Source organism: Cordyceps javanica, chromosome 5 (assembly GCF_051103115.1).
Source record: "Cordyceps javanica chromosome 5, complete sequence".
Taxonomy (NCBI): Eukaryota; Fungi; Ascomycota; class Sordariomycetes; order Hypocreales; family Cordycipitaceae; genus Cordyceps; species Cordyceps javanica.
The window spans coordinates 3,738,916-3,756,629 of NC_139299.1; the positions used below are offsets into that span (position 1 = coordinate 3,738,916).

Below are 17,714 nucleotides of genomic sequence, written 5' to 3' on the forward strand. Positions count from 1 at the left end.
GGTCCGCTTGCGTCGGACGAGGAGAACCTCCGCCTCGCAGCTCGACGACCTCGCCATCAGCAGCCCGATTTCGGGCTCTTGACGGCGACTGCGACCCAAGCTATCCCGTACCAGCTACTCTCGAGATCATCCAATGCCCATCACGCCGACAACCAGCCTGTGTTGCGACAAGAAACGACGAACCGCACGCCAAGCCGATCATGCCAGCGACACACGCTGAGCCGGCCATTTCGAACGGCCACGATGGCGACGGTCACTTTCCGCCACCAACGGGGAGAAAAGGGAAAGCAAAAAAGGGCGTCGATGCCAACGAAGCCTCAAGAAAACTTCTCGCGGCCCGCATTTCACAGCTAGAGCAGGATGCGGCTGGAGAAAAGGACCAAGAGCTGGAAATCGGTAGGACACGACTCCCAGGCGCATATGTGCTCGCAGTCTTTGGTTCTGACGCTCCTGCTGATACCTGTGATTCTAGAACGAGAGGTCAAGCGCGCCACCCGTGACCTCGTGCAGCAAATATCCAAAATGGACGACTCACACAAGATTGACTTTCTCACGAAGCGGTCAAGCGAACTCCTTGCCGATATGAGGCGTATGGACAAAGAAAACCAAAAAAACAAGAAGCGTGGTGACATCTTACAAAAAGAGCGAGACATGAATCGCACCGAGCTGAGTAAGACGGTGGGACTGAAAGAGAAGCTGGAAAAGTTGTGTCGTGAACTCCAGAGAGACAACAACAAGATGAAGGTATGCACAAGTGCAGGAGTCGCATAACACTGCGCAGCGCTGACCCTTTGCAGAACGAGAACAAGGAACTACAGGCCATTCAGAAGCGTAATGCGCTGTCATGGGACGAGAAATACGCCAACCTTCTCTCCAAACTCGAAGGCTATCAAGAAGATAAAGATACCCCGCGCAAGCAAGTTGTGGATATGGAAATGGAGGAGCTGTATGTCTCGGTCCGAATGCAACCAGAGTCCCGCTGACACCTCTAGCTTCCGAGTGCGCTTCAAATCCTTCATCGAGCAATACGAGCTCCGAGAGCTGCATTTCCACTCTCAGATGCGCACCAAGGAAATTGAACTACAATATCACCTCTCGCGCTTCGATCGAGAGAAGAAGGCCGCCGAGGCCGAGTTGGCCAAAATGCGACAACTGCAAACACAAGTGCAGACGCTGTCAAAAAGTGAGACGCAGCTCCGCGAAGAACTTAACTTGTACATCGATAGACTTGGCGAGGCCTGCAATGTAAGTACGGCGAATCTGACTTGCGCATCTCGCCCTAACTAGGTCTGTAGGTCAAGGAGGCGCTGGACCAGCGAGACGACATTGTCGCGCAGCAACGTAAGGAGATGCAAGACCAGTCCAAAAAGTGCAAACGCTTAGAAAAGGACAACGAGGCACTGAGGCGGCAAAAAGAAGCTACAGCAGCCAACATTATCCGCATGGCGGAGGAGCGACAAGACTGGAAAAACAAGATGGACGTTGCCGAGAGAAAGACGGAGAAGCTCATGAGCATCATCCAACAGATGCAGCAACAGGGCCGCAAAGTCCCGTCGGCGATGGCGTCCACGCTGGAAAGCTACAAGAATGACGAGGATCCCGTCGAGGACGAAGAGGAGAGTGACTACTCGGAAGAGGTCGACGAAGAAGGCGAGGGTAGCGACCCGGATGACACGGAGGAGGAGACACCATCACAAGCACAAGCACAACCGCCGCAGCCCCCGCCTACGGCGAATAGAGTTCCATATGGACCGGAGCGCCCACCCATACCGCCCGGCAGTGCTGCCATCAACGGACACTAGGAGACCGTGATGCGCGGGTTCGATGCGCTGCAGGCACCGATTGACATTGACTGGAACGACTGCGACGCGGTGCGGGAGTCGCTGCTGTCTTCGACATTGTTTCTACAGGCGAATCCCATGCTTGGCGACTTTCTCGACCTGACACTCGATAGAGCGTTTTCGGGCCGTGACCGAGCGCAGCTCACCGCGGCCGAGCGCGAGGCGTTTTGGAATCAGCTCGCGACGTCATATCACCCGGATGGGCGCCGCAGATCTTGAGATTTGCCCATTGTCGAATATATTCTACGTGCGTAAGCGTAGCAGTATGGGATGGCTGGATTGGATGGAGCTCTGTATATTGATGTATGCTGCATTTCTGGAGTTGCCGGGGCTTAGGGTATTTGCTCACCTTGCTTTTATCCTCTTCTTGTTACAATACACTTGTTCCTATTTTATTTATATCAGGATGAGAGAGGAGTGACAATTCGTCACCTACAGCGGTCGACAAGTTTCTTTAGTCACAGCGCTTGACACGGTATACAGCAATAGCGGCTCACCCAAGCGGGGGGTCGTGTAGCACTTGGCGAAGTGGCCATGTCTCGTCTTCTTGGCGTATGAACGGCTTGTTGTAGCCCCGAAGGGTCTTTTTGAGGCCTCGACAAGAAGAAATGAATCTCTCCGCCTGATTGTGAACGCGTGCCGAGGCGGGCGGGCGAGTCGTTCCTGGCGCCGGCCACGAGCAGGCCACCCTTTCTTTGATAGCGCTGATGGCTTGCATAATCTGCACCTTGTTTTTGTAGAATCAGGAGGTAGCAGATGGGGAAGTCTTGGTTTTGCATCGGATATTGTGCAGTCAGTTCGGAGTGTAGGTTAGGGAAGGAGGAGGAGACTCCTTGAATGAGATGCGGCTACAGTCCTAATTGATCGTTCGACTAAGCTGCAAGGCAGCGATTCCAGCCCCAGTAACGCGTGCTACGGGATATAAGCTTGTGTTGGGTCCTTCAAGATGAATTCTGCAAGTGCATTCATTGGCATCTTACCTTGCCCGCAGCAGCTTGGTTGGCTGGTATGCTCCCATCTCTTTTTCCACTCGCCAACACCGTCATAAAGTTGTCGTTGAAGATGCGGCGTGCCCACAATGGACGTCATCGCCTGGCGTGAATCTGATGATCAAGGAGACCCCTTTTTCCTCTCTCTCTCTCTCTCTCTCTCTCTCTCTCTGGTGGCGGCGTACTCTGGGATTACTTTGGCGAGATATATAGTCTGTCGTCCTTTTTAAAGTTGGGTAGTAGTGCCATTCCGAGTATGACGCGCTGCAAGACCAAAAAGATGGATAGGGGCGGGCTCTCCCGAAAGGTCACTGGTCCCGCATGTCGTGACAATGGTTCGCCGTATCGCCCAAGATCATTTGGCAGGCACATGACATGCCTCTGATGAAGGCTTGTTGGTGGCGTGGCCGGCGCATCGTCATCGTGTGGGGGAAGGCTCTCAGGAACGCGACAAGTGGACACCCTGGCCTGCCCGCGTGCCGCGCCGGACCGCTTATCAGCAGCATTATCAACGAGAGACTCCAGTCGCAGTTTCAACGTCACTCCTCCACCACATCCTCGCCTTTGCACACAAAAGAACAACCCCCCCGGTCCAGACGTCGGCTACGATTTTATAGTCACGCTCGTCACCATGGACTTTCTTCAGGTATGCCGTTTCTTTCTCCCTCTCCCATTCTGTCGACACACGCGCCGCGTTGGCCAAATTGGCGTCGGTGGCTCGGCCCGCGCGCGCGCACCTCAGCCCGATCCCATCATCGTCCATCATCAGTAGTCTCTGTTTTGCAGCTCCAAAGCTAACTCTCCCGTCACTCAAAAAAAAAGCGCCTCGCGCAATTCCTCGATCGTCCGCTCTTCCCCTGGAAGAAGCTCATACTCGGTTTCTCCGTCGGCCAGTTCGTCTTCGAGTCGTTCCTCACCCTGCGCCAGTACCGCATCCTCCAGGCTCCCAAGCCGCCCGCCGTCCTCGCCAAGGAGATCCCGCAGGACACCTTTGACAAGTCCCAGGCCTACGGCCGCGCCAAGGCCCAGTTCAGCCTCGTCAGCGGCCTCTGGTCCCAGATCCAAAACTTTGCCTTTATCCACTTTGATGTCCTCCCCAAGCTGTGGTCCCTGACGGGCGCCTGGCTGCTGCGCTTCGCCCCGGCCGGCTTCACCGGCGAGATCAGCCACTCCATCGTCTTCGTCCTCACCTTCATCCTCGTCCAGCAGGTCCTCGGCCTCCCCGCCAAGCTCTACAGCACCTTTGTCCTCGAGGAAAAGTTTGGCTTCAACAAGCAGACCCCCGCCCTCTTCGTCACCGACATGATCAAGACCAACCTCATCCTCACCGTCGTCGTCCCGCCCATTCTCGCCGGCTTCCTCAAGATTATCCAAAAGACGGGCACCGGTTTCGTCTTTTATCTCTGGGCCTTTGCCGCCGGCATCCAGCTCTTCGCCATCACCGCCTATCCCATCTTCATCCAGCCCCTCTTCAACAAGCTCACCCCGCTCGAGGACGGCGACCTCAAGACAAAGGTCAACGCCCTCGCCGACAAGTTCAAGTTTCCCCTCTCGGAGCTCTACGTCATTGACGGCAGCAAGCGCAGCGCCCACTCCAACGCCTTCTTCTACGGCCTCCCCTGGAAGAAGCACATTGTCATCTACGACACCCTGCTCGAGAAGAGCGAGACGGACGAGGTCCTCGCCATTCTCGCCCACGAGCTCGGTCACTGGAAGCTCGGCCACACCACCCGGCTCTTTGGCATCTCCCAGGTCAACCTGCTCTACGTCTTCAGCCTCTTTTCCGTCTTCCTCAACAACAAGTCGCTCTACGCCTCCTTCGGCTTCCACAACATCCACCCCATCGTCATCGGCTTCATCCTCTTCTCCGACGCCCTCTCCCCCATGGACACCGTCCTCCAACTCGCCCTCAATACTCTGTCGCGCAAGTTTGAGTTTGAGGCCGACGACTTTGCCCTCGGCCTCGGCTTCAAGTCGGAGCTGTCCACCGCCCTCATCAAGCTCCACAAGCAGAACCTCAGCACCATGGACGCCGACTGGATGTACGCCAACTACCACTACTCCCACCCCCACCTGTCAGAGCGCCTCAAGGCCCTCGGCTGGGAGAGCGACCGCAAGGTCGTCGCCGAGGAGGAAAAGGAAGAGGTCGTCAAGGCCTCTGGTCGTGATGAACTCTAGAGCGTACAAAAGCAGCAACGAAGAAAAAAAAGCTGTTTTGTTGTATTTGATATTTTATTTTCCTGGAGGAGGCGAGTAGAATCGGTGTAAAAAAAAATGACAAAAAGGTTTTGGACATGGGAAATCGTTGTTCAGGCATGCACAAAAGCTGCAAGTTGAAGAATCCGGCTCTTGCAACATGCAATTGCATTGTACGTACAGGTGCGTACAGGTACATCACTTGGTCTCAATTAATTTTTATCTTCATCATATTGTGCTCGTATCCTAAATGTACGAAATGGCCTCGTCTTGTATTGCGATGATGGCATTTACGTTGCCAAAGCTTATCGTGACCCTTAGTCCTCGTCAGAATACTGACCCTCGTCGTCTTCGTCCTCGTCGTCTTCATCATCCTCATCATCCTCATCATCCTCATCTTCATCGTCCTCATCGTCCTCCTCGTCATCACCCTCGGGCGCCTCCAGTCCATAATCGTCGTGGAAATCGCTGAGCTCGCGCGTCTGCACCTTATATCCCATGGCCTTGATGGACGCTTCCATGTTCTGCGGCTACTCGTTAGTTCTGGGAAACTTTCTCCTTTTGCCCTCTTCTTCTCTGTAATTTTTGCCGTTCCGGGAATGAAATAAAAACATACCTCAGTCATGATTTTGGCGCAAGTAATGGTCACGTTGCTCTTGCCCGGGGCAAAGCAAGGCAGGATGACGTCCGTCATGGCCGCTCTGATCTCCTCCTCGGTAACGGCACGTACGCGGCGTAGAACCTCCTTGCTCCAGTCCTTGGGAAGCCCCCGCACGACGCTCTGCACGTAATTTTGCTGCGCGGCGCTCGGCATCGTGGACTGCTCGTCGGCAAAGGTGACGACGATCTGGGAGACGCTACCCTCGAGCAGGTGTTTGTCAATGGGCACATCGCCATCGGCAATCTTACTAATGGCCTCGCGGGAAGCGGTGATGGCCTTGGCGGCGTCGGGCGAGCGGTACACGTGATAGCACAGCACGCCGGCGTCGATGCTCCGCGTAAACTGCGTGCCGTAAGCGTAGCCCGCGCCGCGGACAGCAACCCACAGAGGACCCTCGACCTGCTCGAGGTAGCTGATGGCGACCATGACAGCGGCTAGGCGCGGGTCGGCGTACGAGGTCATGCCGGAGGCGGTGCTGACGCTGAAAGAGCCGTCCAGGGAGGCCATGGGCACAATGGTGGCGCCCACGGAGCCTGGATTTCGGCCCTCATCGTTGAGTAGCGCCGACAGCGCCGGCACGGGAATCATGTCCTTGGGTTCGCTGCTTAGAGCCGTCGCGAGCTTGTCCCAGGTCGCAACGGGTTCGGGCAGCGTGGCGATGCGCGCCGCGACGAGGAATCGGAGATTCTCGAATGTGAAGAGCGAGGAGCGAATCTTGTTGAACCATGACACGACCTTGTCGGGATCGCTCTTGAGGAGCTTCTTGAGGCGCCTCAAGTAGACCGCACGCACCAGGACACGCTTAGCGACGGTCACACTCGAGTGGTCCAGGTGGATGGCGGCATCAATCTCCGCGGCCATGCCCTGGCCGTTGCGCTTAGCCTCTGGGATGTCGGCAAGCGTCTTGGAGACTGCGGCCTTGAGCCTCTGCGGGTCAAAGACGGAGTCGAACATCATGGTTCGAATCCATTCCACCGCCGCTGCGTATTTGTCGGGCTCGATCTGGAACTGAATCAGAACGCCTTCAGGGTCGCCCAGTAGGCGCGCAGAGCCGATGCCATATCCAACACTGTCTCGCTCCAGCTCCATGACGACTTGTTCAAAATTGACGAGCTTGCCATCCCGTAGAATGTGGGTGTTGAAGAAGTTGTCCGAGAAGATGGGCATTAGGGGCTTCAGTTCAACTGGTACCTGAGACGTGCCTATGTGGATAGTAATGTGGACAAAGTTTGTCGGCACGTCCTCGAACTGGATGAACAGTGGCAACTTGCTGGCTGGAGCCGCGTCGATGATGCCTTGCGTCGCGCCAGTGCCCAGGCCAATAGCCTTGGCCTTGCCATATCGAGCTGTATCGGACTCGATGAAGTGGATAGACTCGGTACCAGGCACTTCAAATTGGTCCAGTACCTCGGGCGGAATAGGTTGGTCATTCTTTTCCTGAGCATCTTTGAGCTTCTTGGCAAGCTTCTCCAGTCCATCCTTGCCAAGCTCTGCCTTGCGCTTTGCAACGCGCTCCTCCTCCGCCTTCTTGGCCTTTTCGGCGAGCTCAATGGAAGGCTTACCGAGGATGGAGATGTGATGTGCGTCAAGGAACCATTTATCGATGAAGTTGCGCCATTCCTGATCCGTCCACTTCTCGAGGGTTTCGTACTCGTGCAGGCTCTCAAGATACTTGAGAGTAGAGCCATCGCGCTTACCAAACAGGTAGTCGTTGATAATGTTGGTGGAAAAGAATGATTCCGAGTTTTCGGCGTGATACTTGACTTGTCGCTTCTCTCTCTTGATGCACTCAGACATGTAATCCATATCCAAAGGCTTCGAGGCGACATCTTTGAGAATCTCAAACAGACGCTTCTCAACGGACTCGAGCTTGTCCGCCTCAACACCGGTAGGCTGCAGCCAGATGACAGAGTTAGGACGAGAGTCCCACCAGTGGGAAACGGAGCTGGCGAGCTCTTCCTTTTCTACCATGATGTTTTCGAGCACTGAAACAGAAGAACCGCAGAGATAGGTCAGAACAACATTGAGGGCGGAGGTGGCTACAAGGTCGATGCAGTTGGGGCCAAAGAAGCCAACCAGAATTTCACCGGTGGATTCATCGTCGTCAGGAAATTCAGCGGTGGTCACAATCGTCTCGGTCAAGGCTTGTGGCTGCTCAGAGTCCATCCAAGGTCTGTAACGTGTTAGAACAGGAAGTGCGAATTAGTCATAGTTATCGACTTGCCTCTTGAATGGAGTGCTCAGAGAAGGAATGTCAGAAGCAATGCTGTCTTCAAAATCATCCAGTTTTTGCAGGAGATCATTGTGGTCCGTCTCACCAATGATGACGACGCAGAGGTTGCGTGGCTGGTACATTTCCTTGTGGAATTCGCGGATCCGATCAGCGGTGAGCACACGCAACGCGCCGGGCATGCCACCAGTCTCATATCGGAAGCCAATATTCTTGTTGTACAGGAGACGACGAGCCTTGATGTCCATAATCTCGGGCCCGTTGTTCTCGACGCTCTGCATCTCTGAGTAAACGACACCAGCATCGTTGCCCTCACCATCGATATGCCACACCTCTGTCACAACTCCTTCATCGGTAAGTGTAGGAAGCAGTACATGCTCGAGATATAGGGGCAGGATCTGTGAGAATCCTTCCCAGCCTGCGGTCTCGAGTGTATAGGCAGTGTGGTCAGTGGCGGTCCAGGCGTTTGTACCAGAGTATGCGCGGGAAGACAGCTTATCCAGGAGACCCTTGTATGGGTAGCTCTTGGAACCAAGGAAGATGAGGTGTTCCAGAGTATGGGGAGCGCCAGAGTCGTCAAGAATCTCAGTCGCTAGGGTAAAGTAGCCATTGACCTTTGGCCCTTGACGGTCGGCGACAATGACTTGCATGCCACTACGTTCAGAGACATATTGGGTGACGGTACAGGGTGCATAGTCAGTCTTGAAACTTTGGATCTTTTTGAACCCAGACTGTCGCTCTTGAGAGGGCATGGTAGAGGGTGTTGTCTACCCACGCAGTGTTAACCGTGTCCACCGGGTCCAGTGAACGAGACACCTCAAGCGAGCTAGAACGTACTGTGATCAGGGGTTTGAAGTGTATTTTGTTTTCAGTATATGCGTATCATGCGACTATCGGCGATCGACCTCGTTCCCGCTTCAGTATCCTGTCGAGGCAATTGTTAGCTATGTAGGCGCAGAGCGAGCCTGGCTCATGGCGGGGTAGCAATCAACGGGACCTCTCGACGGGTGGCACCACACATGACAACAACAACTTACCGTTGCCGTTTTTGGATACTCAGGTATGTCTAACAGCGTGCGAGCCTGTTTGTGCAAGTATTCCGGCTTCGCGTGAGATGTGCGCGTCGAGAACCAGACTTCGCAGCATCTTCATGAATCGATTTCCATATCGCAGCCATGGTGGGGTGCTGTGCGGCCGGCCAGAAAAGCCGCTAAACGCAATTGGGCTCTACTAGCAATTTAGCAGCCTGCGCCTTGTCAGGCCGCTGAATGACCTCACAAGCTGTCCTGAAATGAACACTTTCGCACATGCCAACCGCCGACAAGCAAACCCAGCGACGCGCCACAGCGATAAATCGAGGCTCTGGCCATGCACACAAACTCATAACCTATACGAGAGAAATTACGAGCTCCAGTGACTGTCGGGCTAGGCACCAGTCGCAGCTGTCTTGGAGCTCCTGGCCGGCTCAACACCCTATCTGCCGCCAAACAGACACGACAGCATGGCTGCCACCATGGAGCCTGTCAAGATTGGCGACGCCATCATGGCATTTGCTCTCAATGGACGCTTTCCCGAGGACGCCGACACCCTACCACCCGTCTCGGGCACCGACCTGCAACCTGCCATTGACAGCCTAAACCAGGCAGCGGTGGAGCTTGAGGTTGGTCGCCGCCGCTTACCATGAAGCGCAGCACAGGCTAATTTGGTTACTAGGCCGAGATACATCAAATCAATGAAGAAACAAAAGATGACGTCAGTGTCTGGGCCAAGAATGCGAAGTCGCTGCAGGAAGACATTATCCGCTCCAAAACCATGGCAAACGAAATCACCCGCCAATCCGAAGCGCCAGACGTATCGGGCGAAGCGATCCTCGAAGCGGAAGAAAAGGTTGGATTCATAAATCGCGAGGTCCAGTACAGTCAACAGCTGCATGAGGTCCTGCGCAGCATTAAGAGGGTCAATGACTTGCAGAGTCAAGCCGAGCAGGCGCTTGGCGAGAGGCGCATACTAGATTCTCTACGATTTCTGGAAGAGTCGTGGGCTGCCTTGGACAATGTGAATGCAGCGCGGTCAATCCGTGCTATGCGGCTTCTGGACGTTCGCGCTTTTGAGCTCAAGTCATCTGCCTATCAGGTCTTTAACCAAATATGGAAATCCATGGTCAATATTGACGTGGACGCGAGTAAAATCACGATTCGCGACACATCTGAAGACGGCAAAATGTCCATTGCAGATGCAGTCATTGGGCTCAAGGCATACAAGGAAGTGGACGAGCGTTTGGAACAGCTCTGGCACAACCTTGATAGCTCCATCGTCTCTCCGCGCATGAACTACCGCGCCACGTCATTGAAGAGAATATCTGCCAATGCTGACGAGCTTTTCCTCTCTGATGCAACAGACCACTCCATCGATCACTTGCTAGCAGATCTTGAGACAATCTTTTTGTTTGTAGCAAGGAAGCTGCCGGCTGATTTATTACCCAGCTTCTCAGCCCAAATGGTTGCGGACGTAATACCGAAACTCATCGACAACTGGCTTGACACAGTTGTTCCCTCCTCACTTCAGAACATGGACGAGTTCCAGCAGGTTATCCAACGGACACAAAAGTTCTGCACAATTTTGAGCGAACACGGGTATACCGGGCTAGAGCGGATTTCCACGTGGGCGGAAAAGGCACCCATGACTTGGCTGGCGAAATGTCGCGACACGGCGCTCGACAGTGTAAGAAACAGGCTCGCTGGTGGCATCGGTGATCCTAGGCAGGTTGAAAAGATAGAAAAGCACATGGTCACTGTGGCAGAGGGCAAGGAGCTTGCTACCACCGGCGCTGGCGCCGCAGCGGACACGGCCGATTGGAACGACGACTGGGGTGATGCTTGGAACGAAGAGGAGACGGCAGCTGAGGCGGCACAGGAAACCGATGATACGCCAATGGAAGATGACGGTGCCGATGCCTGGGGTGGTTGGGGTGAGAACACAGATGACAATCAGGAGACTGCTGGGGTCGACACAGCCGGGGACGACGATGGGGCTGATGCTTGGGGATGGGATGATGACGCAGTTGCTGAGCCCGAGCCGAAGCCAAAAACCAAGGAGAAGTCACAGTCTGCCAAAGCCATGCCAAGGGGGCGGGCGCGGCCAAACGCTGACGAGACGCGAGAGCTCATTCTCAAAGAGACATATAGCATCTCATCCATGCCAGGACCTGTGCTGGAACTCATCTTGGCGATACTGGAAGACGGGCTGACTTTGACGAGGGAAAATGGAGACTATAGCCTCGTGGCCGGAACGGCGCCTGGCCTATTTGGCTTGCCAACCTTTGCTTTGGCATTGTTCAGAGCCATTTCACCCCACTACTACTCTCTCGCGGTGGGCGGCAACATGTGAGTTTCTGTGTCTACATGGGCGAGATTATGGGCTAACGGCATCAGGTATTTGTATAATGACGCCATGTATCTGGCAGAAAAATTGGGAGAATTCAGCGCCAACTGGAAGGAACGCGAAGATGTTACTCCGCGGGCCAAAGTCATGCTTCGCCTGGATAATGACATCAAGACGTTGCAGGGCTTCGCGAACCGCAGTTATGCTGCCGAGATGACGATTCAACGGACGGTGCTACAAGATCTGCTGGGCGATTCGCAGAGCCTGCTCCAGCAGGACGAGATGGAGGCCGCCGTGGAAGCCGGGACAGCACGTATACGGGCCATGGCCAGCACGTGGGAGACGATCCTGGCACGATCTGTCTGGTCGCAAGCCATCGGATCACTGGCCGACACGATGGCGACGCGCCTCATCAACGACGTTTTGGAGATGAGCTCGATCGGGCAGGACGAGGCGTACAGCATTGCCAAGCTCATATCGGCGGCGACGGAGCTGGACGACCTGTTCCTGCCCAGCAAGCTCGGCGGCGACACGGCGCGGACGGAAGACGAGGTGCCGGCGACGGCGCAGTACGCGCCCAACTGGCTGCGTCTCAAGTACCTGGGCGAGGTGCTGCAGAGCAACCTGAACGAAGTCAAGTACCTGTGGTGCGACAGCGAGCTGAGTCTCTACTTTACGGTGGATGAGGTGGTGGATCTGATCAGGGCGAGCTTTGAGGAGAATGCCAGAACGCGGGATGCGATTCGCGAGATTCGTGCCAAAGAGCCGCTTTCTACGGAGATTTGAAATTTCCAACAATCAATCAAATATAGACGATATTGTCAAGGTGGTTGACAGGTGCTCAACGTTTCATCTCTCAGCTTGGTCAAAGATGGTGCGATTTTCGAATTCATATTTCATGATGAAGAAGAAGAAGAGATGTATGACATTCTTTGTGTTTATTAGCTTCTTCAAAGTCGTCGAGGTAGCTTAGTTTGGCGTAGCAGCTAGATGTCACGCCTAATAATGTACAACACGGCTCCCCAAAACCTACCAACTTGAAGGGGGCTTTGATTTTTGATTTTTTTCCATCTTCCTCTTTACTTTGCTTTTTTTTTTTTTCTTAAAAAAAAAGTCTTCAAAGTCGAGTGAGAAACGGTCAAGAGGGGGGGTCGCGGTGGTTACACATGGCTGAGAAACGCGGGCGGTCGGTCACTTGACTCGCTGGCCGCATATACACTCTCGCAACGCCGCCCTTTCTTTGCGTGCTTCTCTCTACTTGCCTGTTGCAGCAAAAAAAAAAGACGGGAGGGGAGACAAAAAAATGACAGCTCACGTAACACAGTTTGGTCCATTTCTTTCCTCTCTCTGTTTTCGGTTTTCTCTTTCGAGGAGAGAGAAGAGAAAAGGGAAGGAAGATGGGCGGGGGTGGAAGGGGGAGGGACGGAAGGCTGAGAAGACTGCATTGACTGAGAAGAGAAGGAAAACAATATCTTTAGCATTTTTGAACGTTTCAATAAAAGAAAGAAGAGAAAACTTTGACAGTTTATTTTGTTGTGGTTTTTTTTTTCTTTCTTTTTAAAAGAAATGGCTCGGGAGTATGCAAGTGAATTGTGACGTGTGGGATTTTGTTTTTGAATCTTTTCCTTTTTTTTTTTGCAGCGTATGATGACAACGAATGATGATGATGATAATAGTAATGAAAATAATAATACCGATGTCGATATGAATGATGATCAAATATAATACAGAGGTACTCTGTATTATTTCCCCCCTCCCGAGGCTCCGGATATCCGAGTCTGCGAAGGGGGATTCCTTTTCGATGCCAATTTCCTCCTGCAAATTTTTTTGTCTTCTTTTTGCTCTTTTTTCTTTTTTATCTTCTTTCCACAACCAGACCGTCACTTTCAATGTTTATTTTCTCTTGGATGCTACCCTCTTGGCAGAACAAACCGGATGTTAGCTCGATACCCTTGGGTCTGAAAGCCTCTCTTCACCTCTGTTATTTTTTTTATTACTTTTTTTTTGTATCTTGCCTCTTTTCTTGAGGGAATTTCAAGCAATATTGATGCATGTGTTGTACAAGGTGAAATATCTACACCCCAATTGGCCCAACTTTGAAGAGGGGGAGCATGGGAGGAGGGGAGGGGGGTCAATAACATGGGCCTATAATTGTCGACTTTTCGGTCCTGGTCTTGTGCATGTGTGTGCTCTCTCTCTTTTTTTTTTCTTTTTTTTTTTTTTTCACCGTCATCCTTGAAAAACATGGATTCAAATGACAACCAAGTACAAACTGGAATCTACTTGGAATGCTTTCCCGTCGAGGCTCTCGGATTAAGAGACTGCATATGCAAACAAGGCAAAACTACCCTGTTTGACAAAGTCACAAAATGCCACACCGCAGAATGTGCAAGGGAAGATGTAAAAAAAAAGCATCACGCAATGGTCTTGATGAGCTGTTTTTCGTTTTTGTCATTTGTCATTTGTTTATTCATCCAATCTTTTCTCCCCCCTGTCTCTCAAATTGTTATTTGTTTCTCCTGTGGCGTGTTGTCTTTGAACCCTCTTTCCCCCTCCCCTGGCCATGAGCGTCGTCGGCGTGATGGACTGGTCTCGCTTGTTCTCTGAGACTTTGAAGCACGCAATGTTTTTATTTGATTTTTTTTTCTTTCTTTCTTTTTTTTTCTTTGAATGAACAAAACTGACGGGCGACGTTGCAGCTTCCGGCAAAACGACTCAGTTTTCAGCTGTCTGATGAGACTTGGCAATGAAACACAACGGTTGCTAAACCTGACCCTTCTTTTTCCAAGAAACTTTTTTTTTTTCAACCCTGAGCATGTCTCAATTGAGTTCAATTGATACACCCCATTAGGCCAGCCCCCCCTTTTTTGACCGTTTTCATCAGCCGATGTTAGCCATCCCCCCGGAGAATGTTTCCCAAGTCTTTCAGGACAAGTGCTACTACCCTGGAGTGACGATGAGCCTAAGAGTAGCAGTCGGAACAAAGCATTAGACGTCGTCCAACTACTCCGTACTCACTCACTAGTCACGTTGCACCGCACTTGTCGGTCATCAGGTGAATTTGAAGATCCAACTGAACCAACCATTCCTCTTTTTTTTTTTTTCTCTAGGTATCTCGACTTCTTTTTATTGGCCAGTCGTTACCGACTGACTGTATACGCAAGCAAAACGGGCCCAAGTCTGTTGTCGAGTCCCAGGGCCAGATTGTCGCCAGCCGCGGCTCTCTGCCGATAGATTAAAAAAAAAAAAAGACCAGGATTCCCCAGCCCTCTGATGCAGCTTACTAGTCTCACCTCGGTCCTTCTCTAGCCTCTTTCTCCCTTCTTCTTCTTCCTTCTAGATTCTGTCTTGCGCTACGGCAAGGCTGGAGGAGGAGGAGGAGGAGGAGGAGGGAGGGAGGGAGGGGTCAACGGACGGAGCAAAGGTCTTGAATTTCGGCCTCGTGTCATTCCGAAAAAATATTTTTTTTCTTTTCGTGTCTACGTAGGTGACCCTGATCAAACCTTGAGTACAGAGCATTGCAGAGTAGGAACCCGAGTTCAATGTGCATGTTGAGCGCCGCGGTCACGTCACCCCGGTAGATGTCAGTTTTATCTTTCTTGCCTGCTTTGTTCGTATAGGATAGAGATCGTGGGACGTGTACGCAGTATCCGTACTAGTTAACTAATACATGTCCCCCCCCTGCTGTCTTGGCCGGGAGCGCACCACCCAACCATTCCCCCTCCCCCGCGTCCCATCGGGCAGTCATCGAACAGTTACATCGGCTTCCGAGCGAAAGAGGAGAAGCCGAGGGGTGTGTGTGTGTGTGTGTGTGTGTGTGTGTGTGTGTCGCGAATCGCTTGTATTTGCAGTAGCATTCTTCGCCTTGAATGCAACAAGGAGGGGACCAAACGAAAAAGGGAAAGGGTTTGTAAGTAGAACCCTCTCTCTGTCCCCCCTTGCGGCAAAACAACAGCAGTAGCAGCAGTAACAACAACACAGATGCAGGTCTAAAATGCGGGGAAAGTCGTACAAGGTATTCGGAGCATGATACTCTTCATCCATCCCAATCCTACTGGTACTGCTTGGCAACGATGGGCTGCAAAAGGGGTTTTTGGCGGCTGCACAAAGGTGTGTGTTGGGGCTGGAGTGCCAGAGACACAGCGAGCGGTCCTACAATGCAACGTTTTGGCCTCGGAGTACCGGGAGGAGGCTGTAAGAAAATTCACCCCCAAATTTTTACTCCTTCTTTCTGTCGCCTGCATCGCTGTACGCTGTATGAGCAGGACATTATGCAAGGTCTAATAAAGCTGCAGGAAGCAATGGCAAGGGGGGTTGGAGAAGGGAAAGCAAGCCATGGTCATGTCACGGGGCAAAAAAGGCAGACGTGAGAATTAAAAACGCAGCCCGAGGCTTGCATCCAGTCAGTCAGTCCGTCATGACACATTTGTGCCCAATGGCCTGGGCCACGTAGGTAAGTTGGAAAAACAAGCCCTCTTTTACTAAAGCCTTTGCAAGTGGCGGGCGCAGAGGGGGGAAGAAGAGGGGGAAGAAGGGCGACGTGACCATTGAACAATTGTGCTGTCGTATTCTTTTTCTTTTTGCGAAAATACAAAAAATGATGTATCTTGTCCGAGGCTGAGAGCAAAAAGGAGCATTTTGCGTGGACACAGCCTGCATTTCTCGGTGAGGAGTAGACGATGACAACGCCCCTATATGGCGCGCGCTTCGCTCAACAGAACAACCATGCTCTTCTTCTTTTTCAACTGCCAAAAGAAGAGTAGAAAAAAAAAGGACCCGACTTGTCCGTCGGAAGCAAAAGGTGGGCGGGGGTGACCAGCAGCCGGTTCAGCAGGGGGTAGGGTAGGGGGGAGGGAAAGGGTAAGGGACAGTACTTTTTTTATGATATATGATGGTGGTGATGGTGATGATGATGATGATGATGATGGTGATGATGATGATGATTATGGGTGATGGGTGATGACGATGGGTGGTGCTGCAGCGCATACCTGCATGCATTGACAGATTCCCTTGTATGCAGTTTTTTCTTTTTTTTTTCTTTTCTTCTGGCAGAAGCCGACATGATTGTGTAATGAGCTACAGGATTGGGCGGCAAGATTACCTTTTCGCAACGTGCCAAGGTCTGCATGGGGATAGACTAGGGATATATGGAGGGGGGATTTGCTGACGATTTTGGCAACAGAGGTCTTGCCCCAAGGAAGCTAAAATGCGCAACGGAGCGAGCGTTTTTTTTTGTGTCTCTTTCACTTTCCTTTGAAGCTTCCTCTCAATAGCTTCCGTCAAGACAATAACAAACAAGACAAAGAAAACGTCGTCACGCGGGAACAAGTCCTCGAGGAAGAGGAGGAGGAGGAGGAGGAGGAGGAGGAGGAGGAGGAGGAGGAGGAGGAGGAGGAGGAGGAGGAGGAGGAGGAGGAGGAGGAGAGGGGTTCTCAGCCACGAAACGTCACGGATGAGGACAGCCGTGGGCGCGCTAGAAGCGGGCGTACCCGTGGCCCTCGATGGATGGATGGATGGATGGATGGATAAATAGAAGAGGGGCATGGATATGTAATCTGTATTCCAGATAGGGTTACGCCGTCTGCCTGTCTGCCTGCCTGTCTCTTTTCTTCCCCTGTCCTCCCGAGTATGACACCGAGGAGGGACAAAATATCAGAAATGACGAATGAGCCAGCTGGCCCCGGTTTGCCCGGTAAGTAGTGGCATTTCTTTGAGATGTCATGTCCATGCAACCAGACCCTGGAGGCGTTGAGCAGAGAAGAGAGGGAAGAAAATGAAGAAGAATGAAAGAAAGCAAGGCCAAAAAAAAAAGAGAAAGAAAAGAGAAAGCAAAGAAAAGAAAAGAAAAGAAAAGAAAAGATTGGCGACGCCAGCGCGTCCGTCTCGTCCGTCTCGTCCGTGTCCGTCCCGGCGGGAATAAAACTACCTGAGAATCCCGTCTCCAAGAGGAAGAGAGAGATGACTGGCGGAGAGTAGAGACGACGTGTAAGCCGACGGTAGGGCACAAAACGACAGCAATATACACACGTATATAAAAGAGGCAAGTACTCATCTGCCTACTGAGCGTATTGGACCTGGAGAAGACGAGTCTGTTTCTTTAAATGGTCCGCTTTGGTGGAGGCTTCCCTTTTTCTTTTTGTTGTTGTTGTTGTTGTTCTTCCTCTTCTTCTTCTCCTTCTTCTCCTTCTTCTTCTTTGGTAGAAAAGCGCGGCATCCTCGGCGGCAGCGGCGAGCGGCGAGCGGCGGAGGAGGAGGCGGAGGCGGAACACAACCAACGCCACCAAGAGACGGGCGCCGTCATCCAAGCCCTGTCCGGTTCCAGCCAGCCAGCCAGCCCATGCCAACGAGGCCGTGCATGTCCTGGTGACCAGGAAGAGGGACGGGGGCTCTTTGTTCTGGGACAAGTCCTCATTTTT

The 17,714-nt window shown here is 52.5% G+C and overlaps 5 protein-coding genes across 5 annotated transcripts; 4 read left to right on the forward strand and 1 right to left on the reverse strand.

Moving 5' to 3' along the window:
- Positions 1-200: 200 nt before the first annotated feature.
- On the forward strand, positions 201-2,060 carry V2A60_008363 (myosin-like coiled-coil protein-domain-containing protein; the record flags this gene model as incomplete). Its single annotated transcript, XM_083259636.1, has 6 exons — positions 201-396; positions 473-744; positions 798-946; positions 993-1,245; positions 1,296-1,739; positions 1,803-2,060. 6 exons carry the CDS (start codon positions 201-203, stop codon positions 2,058-2,060), a joined length of 1,572 nt encoding a protein of 523 aa, XP_083115762.1.
- A 1,401-nt stretch (positions 2,061-3,461) lies between these two features.
- V2A60_008364 (zinc metalloprotease) lies at positions 3,462-5,008 on the forward strand (the record flags this gene model as incomplete). Its single annotated transcript, XM_083259637.1, has 2 exons — positions 3,462-3,476; positions 3,653-5,008. 2 exons carry the CDS (start codon positions 3,462-3,464, stop codon positions 5,006-5,008), a joined length of 1,371 nt encoding a protein of 456 aa, XP_083115763.1.
- A 335-nt stretch (positions 5,009-5,343) lies between these two features.
- Positions 5,344-8,669, reverse strand: V2A60_008365 (Metalloenzyme, LuxS/M16 peptidase-like protein; the record flags this gene model as incomplete). The annotated part of the gene is made up of 3 exons (XM_083259638.1): positions 5,344-5,550; positions 5,643-7,860; positions 7,912-8,669. The coding sequence occupies 3 exons, from the start codon at positions 8,667-8,669 to the stop codon at positions 5,344-5,346; spliced, it is 3,183 nt and encodes a 1,060-aa protein (XP_083115764.1).
- A 749-nt stretch (positions 8,670-9,418) lies between these two features.
- On the forward strand, positions 9,419-12,084 carry V2A60_008366 (uncharacterized protein; the record flags this gene model as incomplete). Its single annotated transcript, XM_083259639.1, has 3 exons — positions 9,419-9,577; positions 9,631-11,300; positions 11,349-12,084. The coding sequence occupies 3 exons, from the start codon at positions 9,419-9,421 to the stop codon at positions 12,082-12,084; spliced, it is 2,565 nt and encodes an 854-aa protein (XP_083115765.1).
- Positions 12,085-16,358: 4,274 nt separating this feature from the next.
- Positions 16,359-16,827, forward strand: V2A60_008367 (uncharacterized protein; the record flags this gene model as incomplete). The annotated part of the gene is made up of 2 exons (XM_083259640.1): positions 16,359-16,366; positions 16,572-16,827. 2 exons carry the CDS (start codon positions 16,359-16,361, stop codon positions 16,825-16,827), a joined length of 264 nt encoding a protein of 87 aa, XP_083115766.1.
- Positions 16,828-17,714: the final 887 nt, after the last annotated feature.